General features: G+C 46.9%; 1 protein-coding gene across 1 annotated transcript in view; it reads right to left on the reverse strand.

The window, feature by feature from the left end:
- The window catches only part of nwd1 (NACHT and WD repeat domain containing 1), a 200,439-nt gene that overhangs the window by 124,027 nt on the left and 54,954 nt on the right, over positions 1 to 21,458 (reverse strand). The window contains exons 2-6 of the mRNA XM_067999939.1: positions 14,224 to 14,309; positions 11,745 to 11,861; positions 5,111 to 5,465; positions 2,000 to 3,278; positions 745 to 948 (exon numbers count right to left, since the gene is read on the reverse strand). Of these exons, the coding sequence (XP_067856040.1) occupies positions 745 to 948; positions 2,000 to 3,278; positions 5,111 to 5,465; positions 11,745 to 11,861; positions 14,224 to 14,309 (2,041 nt within the window). The remainder of the gene's footprint in view (positions 1 to 744; positions 949 to 1,999; positions 3,279 to 5,110; positions 5,466 to 11,744; positions 11,862 to 14,223; positions 14,310 to 21,458) is intronic.

Genomic DNA, 21,458 nt, shown 5'->3' on the forward strand with positions numbered 1-21,458 from the left:
ACCATACCTGGAGTACTGTGTTCAGTTCTGGGCACAGCACCTTCGGAAGGATATATTGGCCTTGGAGGGATTGCAGGGTAAATTTACTAGAATGATACCTAGACTCCAAGGGTTAAATTACGAGGAGAGATTACACAAACTAGGGTTGTATTCCATGGAATTTAGAAGATTAAGGGGCAACTTCATCGAAGTTTTGAAGATATTAAGGGGAACTGATAGGGTAGATAGAGAGAAACTATTTCCACTGATTGGGGACTAGGAGACATAGCCTAAAAATTAGAGCCAGGACTTTCAGGAGTGACGTTAGGAAGCACTTCTACATGCAAAGGGTGGTAGAAGTTTGGAACTCTCTTCGGCAATTGATGCTAGCTCAATTATTAATTTTAAATCTGAGGTTGATAGGTTTTTGTTAACCAAAGGTATTAAGGGATATGGGGCTAAGATGGGTATATGGAGTTAGGTCGCAGATCAGCCATGATCTCATTGAATGGCGGAACAGGCTCGTGGGGCTAAATGGCCGACTCCTGTTCCTATATTCCTATTGCTTGTTTAATTTGAAGGTTCCCAGATTTAAAGAATTAGTAAAACTGAAACAAACAAATTGTCCACTGCGGGAATAGGCTGAAATCCCAATAGATACAAGTTAAAAATGAGGAAGTTCGGAGAAAGAAGTGAAGTCTTAAGAGCAAGATGCAGGAGAATTGTCGGAGAGAGAGTGCTGATTCATGACTGAGACTCAGTTACCGGTGGTAAAGGCCAAGGACGGGAAACCCATCGGCCTGTCTCTCCACCAGATATTCGCCAATGTCATATCGAAGCCGTGTCCACAGTAAGGGAGGGAGCAGGATGATGTCTTTGTTCGGTGGTGACCAATATTGGTAAATGTCACCAAGAACTTCATCATCCAGTGACAGGATCTCCTTCAGCTCCGTCTCTGAGAGTCCATTCCTGTAATATTAACATAATGTACTATAATGAAACAATATACTGTAATGAAACTGTATAATATACTGTAATGAAAAATATACTGGACTGGAATGAAACAATATGCCGTACTGTAATGAAACAATATACCATACTGTAATGAAAGAATATATTGTACTGTAATGAAAGAATATACCGTACTGTAATGAAACAATATACCATACTGTAATGAAAGAATATATTGTACTGTAATGAAAGAATATACCGTACTGTAATGAAACAATATACCATACTGTAATGAAAGAATATTCTGTAGTGTCATGAAACAGTATAACCAGATAATCTGATTTAGGTGTTGGTTGAGGGATAAATATCACTCCCCTACTCTTCTTCAAAATAGCACCATTGGATCTTTTATGTCCACCTGAGAGGGCAGATGGAGCCTCGGTTTAACGTCTCAACCGAAAGTTGGCACCTCCGACAGTGCAGCACCCCCTCAGTACTGCACTGGCATGACAGCCTGGATTATTTGCTCAAGTCTTTAGAGTGGGACTTGAACCTACAACCTTCTGACTCAGGGACGAGAGTGCTACCACTGAGCCATGGCTGAGATTGCCAGACGCAGATCAGGATTTTGGAAATGGAGGTCAGAGGGCACCACTGGATTTCTCATCCATTATAGTGAGGAAATACTGCAGGATCGGCTGACCAATGTGCCTGACTCCCAGTATGCACGGTCGGTGCTTACAGTTCCATGCTGGGAGAGCAAATGCATAAACTCTGACCTACTGGAATTGGGCACTCCCGAGTCAGTGTAGTTACACGGAGAATAAAGCTCCCCATGAATTGCCCCATTCAGCACTCCTAGATCAGGTATAACATGGTCTGGGTGCAGAGAAAAGCTCCCTCTTCTCTGCAGGAAGAATTTACCTAAATCGCAACCCCTACTGCATCAACATGAATCGTCGGGGCTTCTCCTGCTCCATTGTCGGAAGCTCTGCAGAAGCCCCCATCTCGGTCACACTAACTGGTTCTAGTGACCCTTGACTTGCAAGTGGAATGAGGTAGGACCAACCTCGAACAGGCGATATATCCCAGAGCATGTGACACAATGACCCTGCCGTGCTTCCTCTCCAGGCGCTCATACAAGAAGCGCACGGCCTCCCGTGTGCCCTTAGCTACGTACAGCTCAGAAGCCGGTATGTACGAACTCCATCTCTTGGCTTCATCAAAGGACAGTTTGAGCATGAGGGGCTGCCCGCACTGCCTGAAGCTCTCCAGTATGAGCTCTTGCTGCTCCCCAGTGAGCTTTCTCCTCACCGTCGCCAATAGCATAGCTATCACCTTCTGGCCGTGTTCACAGGATAGTGGCTCCACCCTGAAGTAGCACTCTTGACTTGGCATGACTTCTTGTAGGACGTTTAAGATGTTCTGTTCCTCAGGTAAGGTCGAGACGATAAGGTGGACCTTTGGGGGACATTCCTTGGGCAGCCAATGGAGCCTGTGAGCTCCGTCATTGGAAGACAATTGGTCCAGAGAGTCGAAGATAAGGACGAGGGATTCCTTGTTCTTCTTGGACACCACACTTAGAAGGCTGTGAAAGAACCGGACCAGCTCATTGTAAGAGTTAACAATGTGGGTCAAAGGAAGTTTTAGCCCAAAGGCCAGGCACACTTGGAAGCAGACACTTTTCAGCACGGCATGAATTTCTGAGCTCAGGCGCGACGTACCCAGCAACCTGGTAACCACCACAGTGCCATTACCGAGACTTTTCCTGACCTCCTCGGCAAGCTTTGACATGACAGCCGTCTTCCCTGTCCCTGAAGGGCCGTAGACGACCAATGGCTGGTGGACACACTTGTTCTTCAGTCCAATACTTTGGCAAATACTGGTGAGGAGCTGGGTCCTCCCGCAGAAGACGCTGTGTTTCTTCTGGCAGAGAAGCATTTGGTGAGACAACTCTTCAAACAGCCAGCCCAACTCATCCTGGGCTTTGTGCCGATCCGAGACTCTTCTGAGAACCTGTTGCTTCATGTCCTCGACAAAGCTGTGGCACAGGTTATGGAGGTATTCACTGTGAGCTTCACTCTGTCTGTCCAGTACTCCACTCGACCATCGCACTTGATGCACGTGGAGGTTCTTGGAATGTTTGGTGATGATTTGGGTCTTTAAGTCATTGAGAAGCTCCTGAGCCTCTGTGTCGATTCTCCCATCGTTTGTGACATCGATAAATTTTTGAAATTGCTGCTTGTCATAGTGATCCTGGATATTGGGGAGATCTCGGATAAAGATCGAAGAGTAAACATCACCTTCTCTTGTTTCCCGAAGGCCGTGGTCAATCTCCCATTCGGTGACTGTAATACAGAGGACAATGTGACCATTACGAGGACAGCAGCTTTCTGAAGGGCAGAGTAATGGTGGATAATAGCAATCACTCAGCTCGGAATCAGTGGGAACCAGAGGAGTGGAGCTCCGACTTGACCCAGTCCACCTGGGCGGGCAGGTGGATGAAATGGCGGCCGGGGAGGATCCCGATGCGGTCCCGCCTGGCACCGTTTTTACTTACCAGAAAACCCGTTTGGGAGGACAGCTCCACGCCAGACAGACGGGGGCCTATATTAGACTCCAATATCATGACCCCATGACGTCATTGGTCCGCACCGTGATTTTAACTACAGAGATTGGGATGCCCGTGCACCACTAAAACCACAGAGCCAAACCTGCAGAGAGGCAGCAGGGTGGCCAGAAGAGGTCAAGGTCCGTAACCTGTTCAGATTTATGTGAGGGCTCCTCGTGGGCCAGGAAGAGCAGGTTTGATTCTCCGGGCCCCAGAAGGAATCATTGCACTTCCTCAGTCCTGGCATTCTCTCTGCCTCCAACCACCAGCATCTGTTTGGTGACTCCCCCCCAGCATTAACCTTGTGCCAGGGATCATTCCCTTGCATCCCGGCCTACCTTTCTCATTCCCGCTGTGAAGTCATTCCCGCCGGCTTGGGATAGGAGACAGTGCTGAACTGTCCAAATAAGGCCCAGGGTTAAAATGGCCTGGGCCTCATGCTGAACTCTCCATGAGGTTTGCCCTCCCACCCCGAATCGGGGCTTGTCTGTGAGGCGTGGTATGAACCAATGGAAGGGTAGGGGGTACAGATCTACAATTGGCCTTAGTCCCCCTGGTCCAGGGTGGGGTTCCTGCTCTTAATCGCTGCCTAGTGCCTCCTGTTGGAATGTGTACGTGTGTGAATGTTGGTGAGGATAGGATTGGGGTTAGCAGTAATGGTTGAATATCATGTCAATACTCACTGGGCTCACACATAAAGAATGGCTTCCTGGTGAGACCTGGGCAATGTTCCGGCACCAGTGAAACCACAGCCCAGTGAGAGTCAGAGTTCTTATGCGGGGGGACAATACTGAAAAGAACAAATATAATGCTTGATACTTTGGTTCCGAATTGCTGGGATGATGCACAGAGTTAAATGTGTCGTCCTTTAGTACCTGTATCAGTGACCGTGCTGACTGCAGATTGGGCAGTGCTACATAGTGTAAATGGAGTTACGATACAGATCAGCCGTGATCTAACTGAGTGGTGGAACTGGCTCGAGGGATTGAATGGCCTACTCCTGTTCCTATGTTCTTAAAGTGCATTGGAAAAAACTCCTGCATGGAAATAGGGCAATACTGACTCCGGAAAGGGCTGGACAGAGGCTTATAACGAGACTCGAAAGAATAGATGATTCATCTCACTGATGACATAGCACTTATTGCGGGTTGGCATAGTCAGCCTACTTTCCCCTCCCCCTCCCCAATGTCCTCCCTTAATCTCTTGAAGGTGCTGACTCGAGTTTGAGCTGGGTTCAACTGCTGCTGGCCGATCTCTGTCTCCCCCAAGCAGCCATTCTTCATGTGTGACCCTGGACAGTGAGTGGTGGCTGGTTAGTTGAGTGTGGCCAGGACCTGACTCTGATTTCACCTGAAGTTGACAAGGGGTGCAAATATCCAGTTGAAGACGGTGGACAGCGACTGGGAGCTGGACATTTTATCTTTCCCTTTTAAGGCAAAGGCCACCATTGCTGCCTGTGCTCAACTAACTCCGCACAAACAGGTCTGTGTGGCTCGATTTGGGGGGAGGGACGAGTGCCTTTAACCAGTAAGCCATGGGGAGAACGGCCCAGGGCCATTTGCAGCCTACCTGATTTGAAGTACTTGTGCTTTGCCTCTTTCTTTATTTGGCCCTCCTCCGCTGCTTCTACAGCAGCTGTTCGAAGTAGAGCTGCGATCTCCTGCTGTAGGTCAGACCAGGCGTGCTCCTCCTTCTCATGTTGCTCACGGTTACCTGGGCTCGTGTCGCTGTAATATGGCAGGTGTGTGGTGATCGGTTGAAGGATATACACGGGAGGAACGGCATTCTCATCTTTCCAGAACCAATCCAGAAGCAGTTTGGAGGATCTGGAATCTGAAGAATGCTTCAACAGTAGGACTTCAAATTCCTTCTCGTCTATAACACGGGGGATGGGTCGATATCCATAGCGATTGCCAACCAGCGCCTGCCAGTTTCAGATAAGCAATTATGATTATTACTTAGATGAAGGACAAGAGTGGATGGGATAAAACGAAAATAAATGTAAGTGTAAAGATCTGAAATACAACCAGAAAATGTTGGAAAAACACAGCAAGTCTATCAGTGTCTATTTGGAGACAGGACAGTTTAACGTGTCAACTGTAAGGCCTTACCTCACATTCCAAACATAGGGTTGGGTGGGGATTTTTGGCACAGTGGGTTAGATCACTGACTTTTCATCTACGAGACCTGGGCATGATAAAGGCCTCTTTGTGATGGCTGTAACTATACCAGGTGAAATGAGATTGCATGATGTTGTCCCAGCTCTCAATCAGCCTCAGTCTACAGCACAACACAAAACATTCTTCAGCAGAAATGTGCATTACAGTAGCAGTTGTGGAAAATGAGAGATTTCACATTGATTTAGATCGCGATCTTCACGTTGATTTAGACGGTGATCTTCACATTGATTTAGATGATGCCCTTCACAATGATTTAGATGGAGATCTTCACAATGATTTAGATGGTGATCTTCACGTTGATTTAGATGGTGATGTTCACAATGATTCAGATGGTAATCTTCACATTGATTTAGATGGTAATCTTCACATTGATTTAAATGGTGATCTTCACATTGATTTAGATGGTGCTTTTCACGTTAATTTGGATGGTGATCTTCACATTGATTTAGATCGTAATCTTCATGTTGATATAGATGGTAATCATCACATTGATTTAGATGGTGCTTTCACATTGATTTAGATGATAATCTCCACTTTGATTGAGATCGTAATCTTCATGTTGATTTAGATGGTGATCTTCACAATGATTTAGATGGTGCTCTTCTTATTGATTTAGATAGTAATCTTCACCTTGATTTAGATTGTTGTCTTCACATTGACTGAGATGGTAATCTTCACATTGATTTACATGGTAATCATGACAATGATTTAGATGGCAATCTTCACATTGATTTAGATGGTAATCTTCACTTTGATATGCATGGTGATCTTCAAACTGATTTAGATTGTGCTCTTCACATTGATTTAGATGGTGATCGTCACATTCATTTAGATGGTGATCTTCACATTGATTTAGATGGTGCTCTTCATATTGATTTAGATGGTAATCTTCACCTTGATTTAGATTGTAATCTTCACATTGATTTAGATGGTGATGCTCACATTGATTTAGATAGTGATGTTCACAATGATTTAGATGGTGTTCTTCATTTTGTTTTAAATGGTAATCTTCACAATGATTTTGATGGTGATTGTCACATACATTTAGATGGTAATCTTCACATTGACTCAGATGGTAATCTTCACATTGATTTAGATGGTGCTATTCATATTGATTTAGATTGTAATCTTCACATTGACTCAGCGGAAGCAACATGCTACACACAGAGCTAAGCGATTCCACAACCAACGGATCAGATCAAAGCTCTGCAGTCCTGCCACATCCAGTCGTGAATGGTGGTGGACAATTAAACAACTAACGGGAGGAGGAGACTCTGTAAACATCCCCATCCTCAATGATGGTGGAGTCCAGCACGTGAGTGCAAAAGACAAAGCTGAAGCGTTTGCAACCATCTTCAGCCAGAAGTGCCGAGTGGATGATCCATCTCGGCCTCCTCCCGATATCCCCACTATCACAGAAGCCAGTCTTCAGCCAATTCGATTCACTCCACGTGTTATCAAGAAACGGCTGAGTGCACTGGATACAGCAAAGGCTATGGGCCCCGATAACATCCCGGCTGTAGTGCTGAAGACTTGTGCTCCAGAACTATCTGCGCCTCTAGCCAAGCTGTTCCAGTACAGCTACAACACTGGCATCTACCCGACAATGTGGAAAATTGCCCAGGTACGTCCTGTCCACAAAAAGCAGGACAAATCCAATCCGGCCAATTACCGCCCCATCAGTCTACTCTCAATCATCAACAAAGTGATGGAAGGTGTCGTTGACAGTGCTATCAAGCGGCACTTACTCACCAATAAACTGCTCACCGATGCTCAGTTTGGGTTCCGCCAGGACCACTGGGCTTCAGACCTCATTACAGCCTTGGTCCAAACATGGCCAAAAGAGCTGAATTCCAGAGGTGAGGTGAGAGTGACTGCCCTTTACATCAAGGCAGCTTTTGACCGAGTGTGGCACCAAGGAGCCCTAGTAAAATTGAAGTCAATGGGAATCAGGGGGAAAACTCTCCAGTGGCTGGAATCATACCTAGCACAAAGGAAGATGGTAGTGGTTGTTGGAGGCCAATCATCTCAGCCCCAGGACTTTGCTGCAGGAGTTCCTCAGGGCAGTGTCCTAGGCCCAACCATCTTCAGTTGCTTCATCAATGACCTTCCCTCCATCATAAGGTCAAAAATGGGGATGTTCGCTGATGATTGCACAGTGTTCAGTTCCATTCGCAACCCCTCAAATAATGAAGCAGTCCGAGCCCACATGCAGCAAGACCTGGACAACATCCAGGCTTGGGCTGATAACTGGCAAGTAACATTTGCGCCAGACTCGTGCCAGGTAATGACCATCTCCAACAAGAGAGCGTCTAACCACCTCCCCTTGACATTCAACGGCATTACCATCGCCAAATCCCCCACCATCAACACCCTGGGAGTCACCATTGACCAGAAACTTAACTGGACCAGCCATATAAATACTGTGGCTACAAGAGCAGGTCAGAGGCTGGGTATTCTATGGCGAGTGACTCACCTCCTGACTCCCCAAAGCCTTTCCACCATCTACAAGGCACAAGTCAGGAGTGTGATGGAATACTCTCCACTTGCCTGGATGAGTGCAGTTCCAACAACACTCAAGAAGCTCAACACCATCCAGGACAAAGCAGCCCGCTTGATTGGCACCCCATCCACCATCCTAAACATTCACTCCCTCCACCATCGGCTCACAGTGGCTGCAGTGTGTACCATCCACAGGATGCACTGCAGCAACTCGCCAAGGCTTCTTCGACAGCACCTCCCAAACCCGCGACCTCTACCACCTAGAAGGACAAGAGCAGCTGATACATGGGAACAACACCACCTGCACGTTCCCCTCCAAGTCACACACCATCCCGACTTGGAAATATATCGCCGTTCCATCATCGTCGCTGGGTCAAAATCCTGGAACTCCCTTCCTAACAGCACTGTGGGAGAACCTTCACCACACGGACTGCAGCGGTTCAAGAAGGCGGCTCACCACCACCTTCTCAAGGGCAATTAGGGATGGGCAATAAATGCCGTGAGTGACTGCCCTTTACATCAAGTCAATAAGTGACATCCACATCCCATGAACGAATAAAAAAAAACTCAGATGGTAACCTTCACACTGATTTAGATCGTGATATTCACATTGATTTCGATAGTGATGTTCACAATGAAATTAGATGCTGATCTTCATGTTGATTTAGACGATAATTTTCACAATGATTTAGATGGTGATCTTAACGTTGATTTAGATGGTGATCTTCACATTGATTTAGATGGTAAAACTCATATTGATTTAGATGGTGATCATCACATTGATTTAAATGGTAATCTTCACATTGATTTAGATGGTAAAATTCATATTGATTTAGATGGTGTTCTTCACATTGATTTAAATGGTGATCTTCACAATGATTTAGATGGTGATCTTCACAATGATTTAGATGGTGATCTTCACAATGATTTAGATGGTGATTTAAAAAAACATTTTTAAAAATTCATTCATGGGATGCGGGCGTCGCTGGCAAGGCCAGTATTTATTGCCCATCACTAATTGCCCTTGAGAAGGTGGTGGTGAGCCGCCTTCTTGAACCGCTGCAGTCCGTGTGGTGAAGGTTCTCCCACAGTGCTGTTGGGAAGGGAGTTCGAGGATTTTGACCCAACGACGATGAAGGAACGGCGATATATTTCCAAGTCGGGATGGTGTGTGACTTGGAGGGGAACGTGCAGGTGGTGTTGTTCCCATGTGCCAGCTGCTCTTTTCCTTCTAGGTGGTAGAGGTCGCGGGTTTGGGAGGTGCTGTCGAAGAAGCCTTGGCGAGTTGCTGCAGTGCATCCTGTGGATGGTACACACTACAGCCACTGTGAGCCGGTGGTGGAGGGAGTGAATGTTTAGGGTGGTGGATGGGGTGCCAATCAAGCGGGCTGCTTTGTCCTGGTTGGTGTCGAGCTTCTTGAGTGTTGTTGGAGCTGCACTCATCCAGGCAAGTGGAGAGTATTCCATCACACTCCTGACTTGTGCCTTGTAGATGGTGGAAAGGCTTTGGAGAGTCAGGAGGTGAGTCACTTGCTGCAGAATACCCAGCCTCTGACCTGCTCTTGTTGCCACAGTATTTATATGGCTGATCCAGTTAAGTTACTGGTCATTGCTGACCCCCAGGATATTGAGGTGGGGGATTCGGCGATGGTAATGCTGTTGAATGTCAGGGGGAAGTGGATAGATTCTCTCTTGTTGGAGATGGTCATTGCCTGGAACTTGTCTGGTGCGAATGTTACTTGCCACTTATCAGCCCAAGCCTGGATGTTGTCCAGGTCTTGCTGCATGTGGCACGGACTGCTTCATTATCTGAGGGGTTGCGAATGGAACTGGACACTGTGCAATCATCAGCGAACATCCCCATTTCTGACCTTATGATGGAGGGAAGGTCATTGATGAAGCAACTGAAGATGGTTGGGCCGAGGACACTGCCCTGAGGAACTCCTGCAGCAATGTCCTGGGCTGAGATGATTAGCCTCCAACAATCATGACCATCTTCCTTTGTGCTAGGTATGACTCCAGCCTCTGGAGAGTTTTCCCCCTGATTCCCATTGACTTCAATTTTACTAGGGCTCCTTAGTGCCACACTCGGTCAAATGCTGCCTTGATGTCAAGGGCAGTTACTCTCACCTCACCTTGATCTTCACATTGGTTGAGATGGTGATCGTCACATTGATTTCGATGGTGATCTTCACATTGATTTAGATGCTAATCTTCACGTTGATTTAAACAGTAATCATCACATTGATTGATATGGTGATCCTCACATTGATTTATTTGGAGATTGTTGTGTTGATTGAGATGGTGAACTTCACATTGATTTAGATTGCGATCTTCACATTGATTTCGATGGTCATCTTCACATAGGTTTAGATGGTACTCTTCGCATTTATTTAGATTGCGATCTTCACATTGATTTCGATGATGATCTTCACATTGATTTAGATGGTGATCTTCGCAGTGATTTGGATGATGTTCTTCTTATTGATTTAGATGGTGATCTTCACATTGATTTAGATGGTAATCTTCACATTGATTTAGATGGTGTTCCTCATGTTGATTTAGATGATGATCTTCACATTGATTTAGATGGTGATCTTCATATTGATTTAGATGGTGATCTTCATATTGATTTAGATGATGATCTTCATATTGATTTAGATGGTGATCTTCATATTGATTTAGATGGTGTTCTTCATATTGATTTAGATGGTGATCTTCATATTGATTTAGATGGTGTTCTTCATATTGATTTAGATGGTGATCTTCATATTGATTTAGATGGTGTTCTTCTTGTTGATTTAGATGGTGATCTTCACATTGATTTAGATGGTGTTCTTCATGTTGATTTAGATGATGATCTTCACATTGATTTAGATGGTGATCTTCATATTGATTTAGATGATGATCTTCATATTGATTTAGATGGTGATCTTCATATTGATTTAGATGGTGATCTTCATATTGATTTAGATGGTGTTCTTCATATTGATTTAGATGGTGATCTTCATATTGATTTAGATGGTGATCTTCATATTGATTTAGATGGTGTTCTTCATATTGATTTAGATGGTGATCTTCATATTGATTTAGATGGTGATCTTCATATTGATTTAGATGGTGATCTTCATATTGATTTAGATGGTGATCTTCATATTGATTTAGATGGTGATCTTCATATTGATTTAGATGGTAATGTTCATGTTGATTTAAATGGTGATCTAAACGATGATTTAGATGGTAGTCTTCTAGGTCACAGTGTAGCAGGATCTTCACCTTATATGTATCTGACCTGTTCTAAGCCTGATCTGGCCCTGATTCCCACTGACCTTCACTGTCTCAGGTTCTGGATGACTGCCTTAGCAGGAGTTAGTGCCTTCAGTGGGAGGGGAGGAGAGGAGAGGAGAGGGGAGGTGAAGGAAGTGGAGGGGAGGGGAAGAGAGGAGCTCAGAAAAGAGCAGAGGAGAGAGGGAAGTGAGGAAAGGAGCACAAAGGGAAATAAAGAGAAAAAGACAACTTACTATAAATGTGGGCCCCAGTGACATCCTTTGGCATGATTCAATCTCTCTCAGACACAGTTCCGTGGTCATGTGATCAGCGGTCAATGCGTTTGGTACTCCCCAACGCATGTCAACTACCTGAAAGAGGAAAGGTGGACAAATAAGGTTACCACATGTTCCTGGAGTAATAATGAGCCTATATTTCATACTTCCTTAGCATATAAATAGTAAGCGGGTAGTAAGAGGAGGGGTGGGGCCAATTAGGGAGTAAAAAGGAGGCAGAGGGCCAGGCTGTGGTACTAAATGAGTACTTTGCCTCTGTCTGTACCAAGGAAGAAGATGTTGCCAAAGTCACAGTAAAAGGGGAGGTAGTTGAGGTACTGGATGAGCTAAAAATTGATAAAGAGGAGGTATAGAAAGGCTGGCTGTACTTAAAGTAGATAAGGTCTGGATGGGATGCATCCTAGGTTGTTGAGGGAAGTAAGGGTGGAAATTGCAGAGGTGCTGGCCATAATCTTCTAAACATCCTGAGATACGGGGGTGGTGCCAGAGGACTGGAGAATTGCAAATGTTACACCCTTGTGTAAAAAAGGGTGTAAGGATAAACCCAGCAACTACAGGCCAGTCAGTTTAACCTCAGTGATGGGGAAGTTTTTAGAAATGATAATCCGGGACAAAATTAATAGTCACTTGGACAAGTGGGGATTAATAAAGGAAAGTCAGCACGGATTTGTTTAAGGCAAATCGTGTTTAACTAACTTGATTGAGGTTTTCAATGAGGTAACAGAGAGGGTAGATGAGGGCAATGCGGTTGATGTTGTGTATGTGGACTTTCAAAGGTGTTTGATAAAGTGCCACATAATAGGCCTGTCAGCAAAATTGAAACCCATGGAATAAAAAGGGTTAGTGGCAGCATGGATACAAAATTGGCTTAAGTGACAGGAAAGAGAGTAGTGGTGAACAGTTGTTTTTCAGACTGGAGGGAGGTGTACAATGATGTTCCCCAGGGGTGGGTACAAGGACCACTGCTTTTTTTTGATATGTATTAATGACTTGGACTTGGGTGTACAGGGCACAATTTCAAAGTTTGCAGATGACATAAAACTTGGAAGTATAGTGAACAGTGAGGAGGATAGTGATAGACTTCAAGAGGACATAGACAGACTGGTGGAATGGGCGGACACGTGGCAAATGAAATTTAATGCAGAGAAATGCGAAGTGATACATTTTGACAGGAAGAACGAGGAGAGGCAATATAAACTAAATGGTACAATTCTAAAGGGGGTGGAGGAACAGAGAGACCTGGGGGTATATGTACACAAATCATTTAAGGTGGCAGGACAGGTTGAGAAAGTGGTTAAAAAAGCATACGAGATCCTGGGCTTTATAAATAGAGGCATAGAGTACAAAAGCAAGGAAGTTATGATGAACCTTTATAAAACACTGGTTCGGCCACAATTGGAATATTGTGTCCAATTCTGGGCACCGCACTTTAGGAAGGATGTCAAGGCCTTAGAGATGGCGCAGAGGAGATTTACTAGAATGGTTCCAGGGTTGAGGGATTTCAGTTGGAGCAGAGAAGGTTGAGAGGAGATTTGATAGAAGTGTTCAAATTCATGAGGGGTTTCGATAAAGTAAATAGAGAGAAACTGTTCCCATTGGCGGAAGGGTCGAGAACCAGAGGACACAGATTTAAGGTGATTGGCAAAAGAACCAAAGGCGAAATGAGGAAAAACGTTTTTATGCAGCGAGTAGTTATGATCTGGAATGCAATGCCTGAAAGGGCGGTGGAAGCAGATTCAATCATGGCTTTCAAAAAGGAATTGGATAAATACTTGAAGGGAAAAACTTGCAGGGCTGCAGGGAAAGAGCGGGGGAGTGGGGCTAACTGGATTGCTCTTACAAAGAGCAGGCAAGGGCTCGACGGACCGAATGGCCTCCTTCTGTGCTGTAACCATTCTATGATTCTATGATTCTTTATTTTCCTTTTAGCATCCAGTCCTCCTTCTAATTAAGTTGTCCACTGTACTGTCTCCTATTAAATGTCCTCTCTGTCTTCTCCCCTATCACATTCCCTCCCTTCCTCCTCCTCTGTAACACTCCCTCCTTGTCACACTCCTTCCCTGTCACACTCTCTCCCTACCTTCTTCCCTGTCACATTCCCTCCATCACACTTCCTCCTTGTCACACTCTACACCCTGTCACACTCCATCCCTACATCCTCCCCTTTCACCATCACTGTCACACTCCCTCTCTGTCACACTTCCTCCTTGTCACACTCTACACCCTGTCACACTCCATCCCTACATCCTCCCCTTTCACCATCACTGTCACACTCCCTCTCTGTCACACTTCCTCCCTGCTACACTCCCTCCCTGTCACACAGCCTCCATACCTCCTCCTCTGTCACAATACTGGTTAAATTAGCACTACAGTTTTATCCCAGAAGCAGAGCTGCCCTTTATATATTGTCCCTGAGCTGATAGACAGTCTGGCTCACCTCGAAGACCAGGCCGAGTTTCTGACAGAAGGCCTGTACCTCCGGATAGGCCTTGTCGAGGAGAGCGTCACGCTCCATGCTCATATCTGGAAAACACGGGAAGAGCTGGTCATTGTGGGAATTCTGATCCTGGGCAGCAGGGCTGAGAAGGAATCCTCCGCAGAGCGAGCGCTGCTATTGATCCAGAGAGGTGAGCTCCAGTTGGACACTGGCCAGTGCACATTGGCCTCAGTCAATGCTTCATCTCGTGGGCTTGATGAGAGCTCGGAAAAACTCTGTCCAATGGTGGGAGGAGAAAGAAATTTTAAATACAATGAGCAGATCTCTGTTGTTGCTGCTCAGTGACTCTGTTTTCTAATGACCCAGGTAATGTACCAGACAACCTGCAATGTATTACTATGCTGCTAACATACGGTGCTAACATGTCCCTTTAAGGCAAAGAAAAACCTCTAATTGCTGCATGTAGGCACATCTTGAGGTCAACTTGATATGAATTGCTGTTGGTGAGAGAATGGACAGTTGTCGTAAATTCCTGGTTCCAAGTCATAAGAACCAGCAGGAAATGACTGGCTTTTTTTCTCACTTTTCATTTACACTTTTAATACTTTGAGGTGTGAAACCTATATACAGATCTGTGGCTTCAAGATTCACAGTGGTGGTTTTGTGAGTTAGGAACTCAGCCCGTTTTATTCTATAAGTTTTGCTACAGTTAATTCTCCTCTGAACTTTCTTCCTAGGCTGTAAAACCAATTGCCTCTTCCTCATTCATTTCTTCCCAAATTCTCCAAACTGTGAGACCTGATGTCTCCCTCAGTCTTCCATTCCTTATACAATGTACAGGCTTTTAATTCCCAAGTTCAGTGTTACCTAATCACTATGACTGTAATTACCCTGTCCTCTCTGTTCCTCTACAACCCTCCGAGATCTCTGCGTAGCTTCAATTCGGGCCTCTTGCGCATCCCTGATTTTCATCACTCCACCATTGGCGGCCGTGCCTTCAGCTGCCTAGGTCCTAAGCTCTGGAATTCCCTCCTTAAACCTCTCCACCTCTCTAACCTCTCTCTCCTCCTTTAAGACTCTCCTTAAAACCTACCTCTTTGACCAAGCTTTTGGTCACCTGTCCTAATATCTCCTATGTGGCTCAGTGTCAAATTTTGTCTGATAACGCTCCTGTGAAGCGCCTTGGGATGTTTTACTACGTTAAAGGCGCTATATAAATGCAGGTTGTAGTTGCTGTTGTTGTTTGGTAGTGGTGTTCATCTTGCTTTAACTCAGTAGACGTTCCTTTAATTCAGATATAGACTTTTCCTTGGGGAATTCTCTGGAAGGTGCCGGATAATGAACCAGGAGAGTGTCAGTCATCACCCCTGTGCTCTTGAGTGGCTTGAGAGGGGCATTGGTGGGTATTTTGGGGAAAGTGGATCAATCTCTCAGCCAAGGAAAGTCCCATTCGGCACCTCGTGATGCAACTCACTGATGCAACTGAGATGGGGAATGGCGTGCAGCAGAGGATTGAGTGTGAGCCCAGGACTCTGTGGAACCTCCCCTCGTCCCTTTATTGTTGGTGATACACTAGCACAACTCTCATGACATGGCTCCCAGTGAGTCAGAGGATATGCTGATTATAACAGGAAAAATACTGCCTTTCATGACCTCAGGATGTCCCACAAACAGCAATGAGATAATGACCAGATAAACTGTTTTAGTGATGTTGGTTGAGGGATAAATATTGCCCAGGAGGTGTGCTATCAACTGAGACAGTGAAAGTGTCACAGGAAGTAAGTGTGACACTTACAGGGAACACAATACTCAAGACTTTTAGTATGTTACTAGCAGACCGCCAGTGGCATTGCTCGCGGGGAGTCAGAGGATTTACAACAACAGAGATGTCATGTAAAGTTGTATACTGGGGGTACTGACTAATCAGCATTGGGATTGGCCGTACTCGGTGGCATTTCAGGGTCTAGCAGTATTTTGGGATGGGCTCCCAAGGCCTGGTAGCACTGGGAGGGGAACCGAAGATTCCACCAACACTTGAGAGTGAGGTTCTGGGCTCTGGGATCGCAGGGCCTGGGGACACTGAGGAGATAGTTCTCAAGGTCTGTAAGCATTGGGGTGGCAATGGGATTGGGGTGCACTGGGAATACAATCTAGGGGATCATGAGCACTGGGGAGAGTAGTGGGTGAAACCTGATGACATGGAAACAATGACCTATTGGGTATGAGCATCCCTGCTGTGGAACTGAGCCAGAAAACAACAACTTACCTCAAGCTTTTTGAGGGCGGGGAGATGCTTAGCAAGACAGAGGGGTTCAGGAAGAGAATTGCAGAAAGAAAGAACTTACATTTATACAGCAACCTTTATGACCTCAGGACGTCCCAAAGCGCTTTATAGCCAATGAAGTGCTTTTGAAGTGTAGTCACTGTTGTAATGTAGGAAATGCGGCACAGCAAGATCCCACAAATAGCAATGAGATAAATGACCAGACCATCTGTTTAAATGATGTTTGCTGAGGAATAAATATGGTCCAGGACGCCGGGGAGAACTCCCCTGCTCTTCTTTGAATAGTGCGATGGGATCTTTTATATCCACCTGAGAGGGCAGACAGGGCCTCCGTTTAACGTCTCATCTGAAAGACGGTACCTCCGACAGTGCAGCACTCCCTCAGTACTGCACTGAAGTGTCAGTCTAGATTATGCGCTCAAATCTCTGAAGTGGGGTTTAAACCTGCAACCTTCTGACTCAGAGGTGAGAGTGATACCCATTAAGACAGGGCTGACAGCAGAGTGTGGGGACAACCTGGCTGAAGGCTCTGGAACCAATATTAGAGCAAAGGGAGAGAAGACCAGAGTTGGAAGAGTGGAAGCTATGAGAAGGGATGTTAGGGTTCAGGGGTAGGGTGGAGCGACGCCATTGAGGGATTTGTAGATGATGTTAAGATTTGAAAGTCCATGCACTGGGACACAGGGAGCCCATAGAGGTCAGCGAGGGTTGGAGGGGCCACAGAATTCTAGGTGAGTTGGGTTTATGTAAGGTGGAGCTGAGGAGTCCAGTGAGGGGAGAGCTGGAAAGGTTGAGTCTGGTGGTGATAACGGCAGGGATGATGGTTTCAGTGACAATGAGGTTGGGACAGGACCAGGTGATGCTACAGAAAGGGAAGTATATGGTCTGGGCTCAGGATCGAGCAGGACACTGGGGTTGTGCACTATCTGGGTGAGCCTGATTGAACATCTAGGAAGGAGGGATATGATCAGGGGTTAGTAAATAGGCGGAGTTTCTGATGGCTCCAATGTTGAGCAGTAAGACGAGATGAGGAAGATGCCAGGTTCAGTCCACGGTCTGTGCTGACTCAGCTCATCTCATCCAGGGTGGGTTCGAGCCCTTACAATCAACCTCAGTGCCTTTGGGTCAGGGAGTGGAGAAGCAGCACTTGTCACTCTCCCAGAAGTGAATGTGTGAGGATATTGAGTGAGGAGAGATCAGGCGAGGCTGTGACAGTAAGTAAGAAAGTAAAAAATGTCCTGTGTATTATAACAAATGTAAGGAATCTTACAACACCAGGTTATAGTCCAACAATTTTATTTTAAAATCACAAGCTTTCGGAGATTATCTCCTTCGTCAGGTGAGTGAGTGAGTGAAAGGTTCTCAAATCGCATGATGCGTTGTACATCACAATACATACACTCCCCACCACATCCCACATGAAACCTTGTGATCTCCTGAGCGAGGCAAAAAATCAGATAAAAACCCAGGCCAATTTGGGGGACAAAATCCAGGAAATTCCTCTCTGACCCACCCCACCCCATGGCGATCAAAACTAATCCAGTAGATCACTCTGGCCCTGATCATTCTATGCAGAACCTATCTTTGTACGAGGTGATTTCCGCCCCAGCCAGAAACAGGTCCAGCTCTCCCTTGAAGAAATTCATCGAATCGGCATCCACTGGACGAGCTGGTAGCCTGTTCCAGACGTCCACTATTCTCTGGGAAAAGAACCACTTCCTGACATCAAGGGGCTCAATTTTAGGAGGCAATTGCAGGTGCATTGTGGGTGGGGAGGCTCCGAAAATCGCGGAAATCCCATTCGGGTTTGGTGAAAGGTGCCACACCTGCTACACAAAATAAGAGCTCATGGAGTAGGGGGTAACATATTAGCATGGATAAAGGATTGGTTAGCTAACAGGAAACAGGGAGTACGCATAAATGGGTCATTTTCAGGTTGGCAAGATGTAACGAGTGGAATGGGACAGGGATCAGTGCTCGGGCCTCAACTATTTATAATCTATATCAATGACTTAGACGAAGGGATGGAATGTATTGTTGCTAAATCTGCTGATGACACAAAGGTGGGTAGGAAAGTAAGTTGTGAAGAGGACATAAGGGGGCTGACTTGCGGATGGCCGAGTGGGTGCTTTGGGGGTGGGGGGGGCTCCTAAAATGGCGGAATCCCGGAGCGGGTTCAGAGCCCGTCTCCAACCCGCTGACTTCCGGGTTCCCCAGTGACGCATTCGGGTGCGTGCACAGCTCCCGAATGCAGGACTCCCACCGGCAATTAAAGCCGGCGGGATGCTGCTTTAGATAGTTAGTTACATACTTGAGGTACTTGACAGACCTCATTGAGTGGAGATTTTGGCAGGGGTGCAATTTTGAAGGATCCTCAGCCTGTTTCCCGTGCTGTGGGAAACACTCCCTGTTGCAACAGACGTGTTTCAGCCAGCAGCCAGTGGGAGATGCAAAGGATTATTTGACAGTTGGGGGGAAAACCTCATTTATTGCAGCAGGGCACTCTGTCACTTCAGACACAGTTTTGACTGCAACACCTTTGTCTTTCCACTCAAAATGCTTAATTTATACCCTAAACTCTGCTGTGCAAACACATTTACCTATTTTGCGGACCCCCTCAAACTCATACCTTCGGGATGGGGGGGGGGGCGCCATGGCTGCATTCATCACTTCATCCAAGGACGAGCAGCATCACCAGCCTCACCAGGCATGCCGTCCACCTCCGCCACGTGGAGCTCCACAACACAGTGCTGCACCACACGCACCTGCACAAAATAGTCGTGCAACTACACATACACCCACTGTAGGGTGACCCAATGGGTGGCATCAAGTGTGGGTATTCATGGTAAACCTCATGAAAGGGCATTATTACAGAAGCCAGTCAAGAATGGCCAAGACGTGGCAGTAGTGGTGACAATAATAATATTTAATGTGCCATTAACAAAAATCAAATATAAATAGAAAACATGACAAACCGTCAAACACCCTTGTGCATCCCCTTTGTGCTCACAAAACCTTCGCCTTACACTTATGAATACTCCTACGTGGTGCATCCCCTGTGGCTACAGCAGAGGTAGTGGCAGGTTGCTCTTGTTCATGCCCTGACCGATTAGATGCTTTGGGCCTACGTCCTGTGGGTTTTGGTGCCTGTGAGGGCCCCTCCAAAGACTGCTCCACCTGCACCTGTACAGGGGCAGAATCGGCCACCTGGAGAGGAGGCAGCATTGCGGGTACTGGTTGAGAGGGGGGCAACGGGTGAGACGTGGGGGCGCTTTGAGTGGCGTCCCCACTTCCATGTCCACTTTCGTCATCATCCCTCCCATGGGCCAGGCCCACACTACTTCTACCACTCTGCTGGACGACAGTTTGGAGGACATGTGTGAAGCCTTGTAAGGCCAGTGTTAGTGTATCTGACTGCCTGTTTAAAGCGGCAGAAAGTTGCTCACCCTGAGTCCAAAGGGCCGTTGTCAGGGCCTCAATGGCCTCATTGGTGAGCCGTGCTTGAAGCTCCATGAAGGCTAGCCTTCCCTCCATCGCAGACATCCCCGCACTTACCCACGAAACTATCTCAGAGATGCCCTCACGTCCCTGTGACAGTATCTCAGAGATGCCCTCACGTCCCTGTGGCAGTATCTCAGAGATGCCCTCCTGTACCTGTGCCACCATTCCACTCATGCAGGAGTTCGACTCCTCCATCCTCTGCGCGATTGTGGAGACTGCGCGTGGCACCTGTTCCAGCACCTTGCAAATGTGCTGCTGCCCCTCGATCATTCTCCTTTTCATGGATGGCCCCCAGGGTTCAGCATCTGTGTCCAGCTGAGCAGAGCCTGGAGTGGAATGCTCCCACCGACACGGACTCTCCGCAGCTGCCCCTGCCACTAGTGTCTGCTTGTGCTCACATGTGTGTGGTGACTCACCAGGTGCGACCCCAACTAAGTGAGGATGGGGACCCACCAAGGTGTGTGTATCTGCACTGGCGGATGGCTCGCTCAGATGTGACGGTGTCCCCTCAGAGGCCGGCAGGTCCTCTGAGGAATCGCCCTCCGCCGTCATGGTGGTCACTGAAGGCCCTGTAAGAGAACAGAAGGCAATATTAAGCATGATGACAGATGTTGAGGTGCTGAAGATGGCAAGGCATGTTAACATCAATTTGCTATTGTGAGTGCTGAATGTTAAAGTTCTGTCACCAGACGTTTGTCGGGTGGCAGCCTCGGCTTCCCCGATGGACAGGCACTCGAGGGTGCGGCTCAGCTCCAGCGCCTCCTGCTCTGTCTCTGTGAGGACGACGATCTATTTCGGCCCCCCTCCGGTCCTCGCCCCCTCCCCTGCATTCTGGGCTCTCTTCTCCTATAAGGGGAGAAAGCAGAGATGTGTGAGTGAGGGATGGTGACGTGGCCAACCGCTGAATGCATTGGCTTGGGTGCGGCTGACCGTGAAAGAGATGCATCAGAGGGTGAGTATGAGACAGGGCCATGAGATTGTATGAGGATTGGGTTGAGTGGTAGTGGTGGGGTGAGTAATGGGGAGGTGAGAAAGTGCAGGTAAGTTGTGGATGAGGTTTGAGTGGGTGTGAGGAGTGATATGATAGAGTAGTGTTGGCAGTGCAGGAGGAGTTGTGGGGTGGGGGCGATGATGTGGAAGATGGAGTGTAGGAGAATGAGTAAGTGTACTCACTTTGACTGACCTGGTTAGGTCATTGAAGCTCTTCCTGTACTGTATCCAGGTGCGGGAGATGTTGCTGCTGCTGGTGACCTCCTCTGTCACCTCGAGCCAGGCCTTCTTGGTGGCAGAGACAGGCCACATCCTCCCGTCCACCGGGTAGAACACATCCCTCCTCCTCCTCACCCCATCCAGTAGGACCTGGGGTGAGGCATCGGTAAATCTGGGAGCAGCCTTTCCCCTGGGTTGCTCCATTCTATAATAATGGTTGCTTGCTCCAGGCGCAGCATTG

This window comes from Heptranchias perlo, chromosome 18 (genome assembly GCF_035084215.1).
Source record: "Heptranchias perlo isolate sHepPer1 chromosome 18, sHepPer1.hap1, whole genome shotgun sequence".
Taxonomy (NCBI): domain Eukaryota; kingdom Metazoa; phylum Chordata; class Chondrichthyes; order Hexanchiformes; family Hexanchidae; genus Heptranchias; species Heptranchias perlo.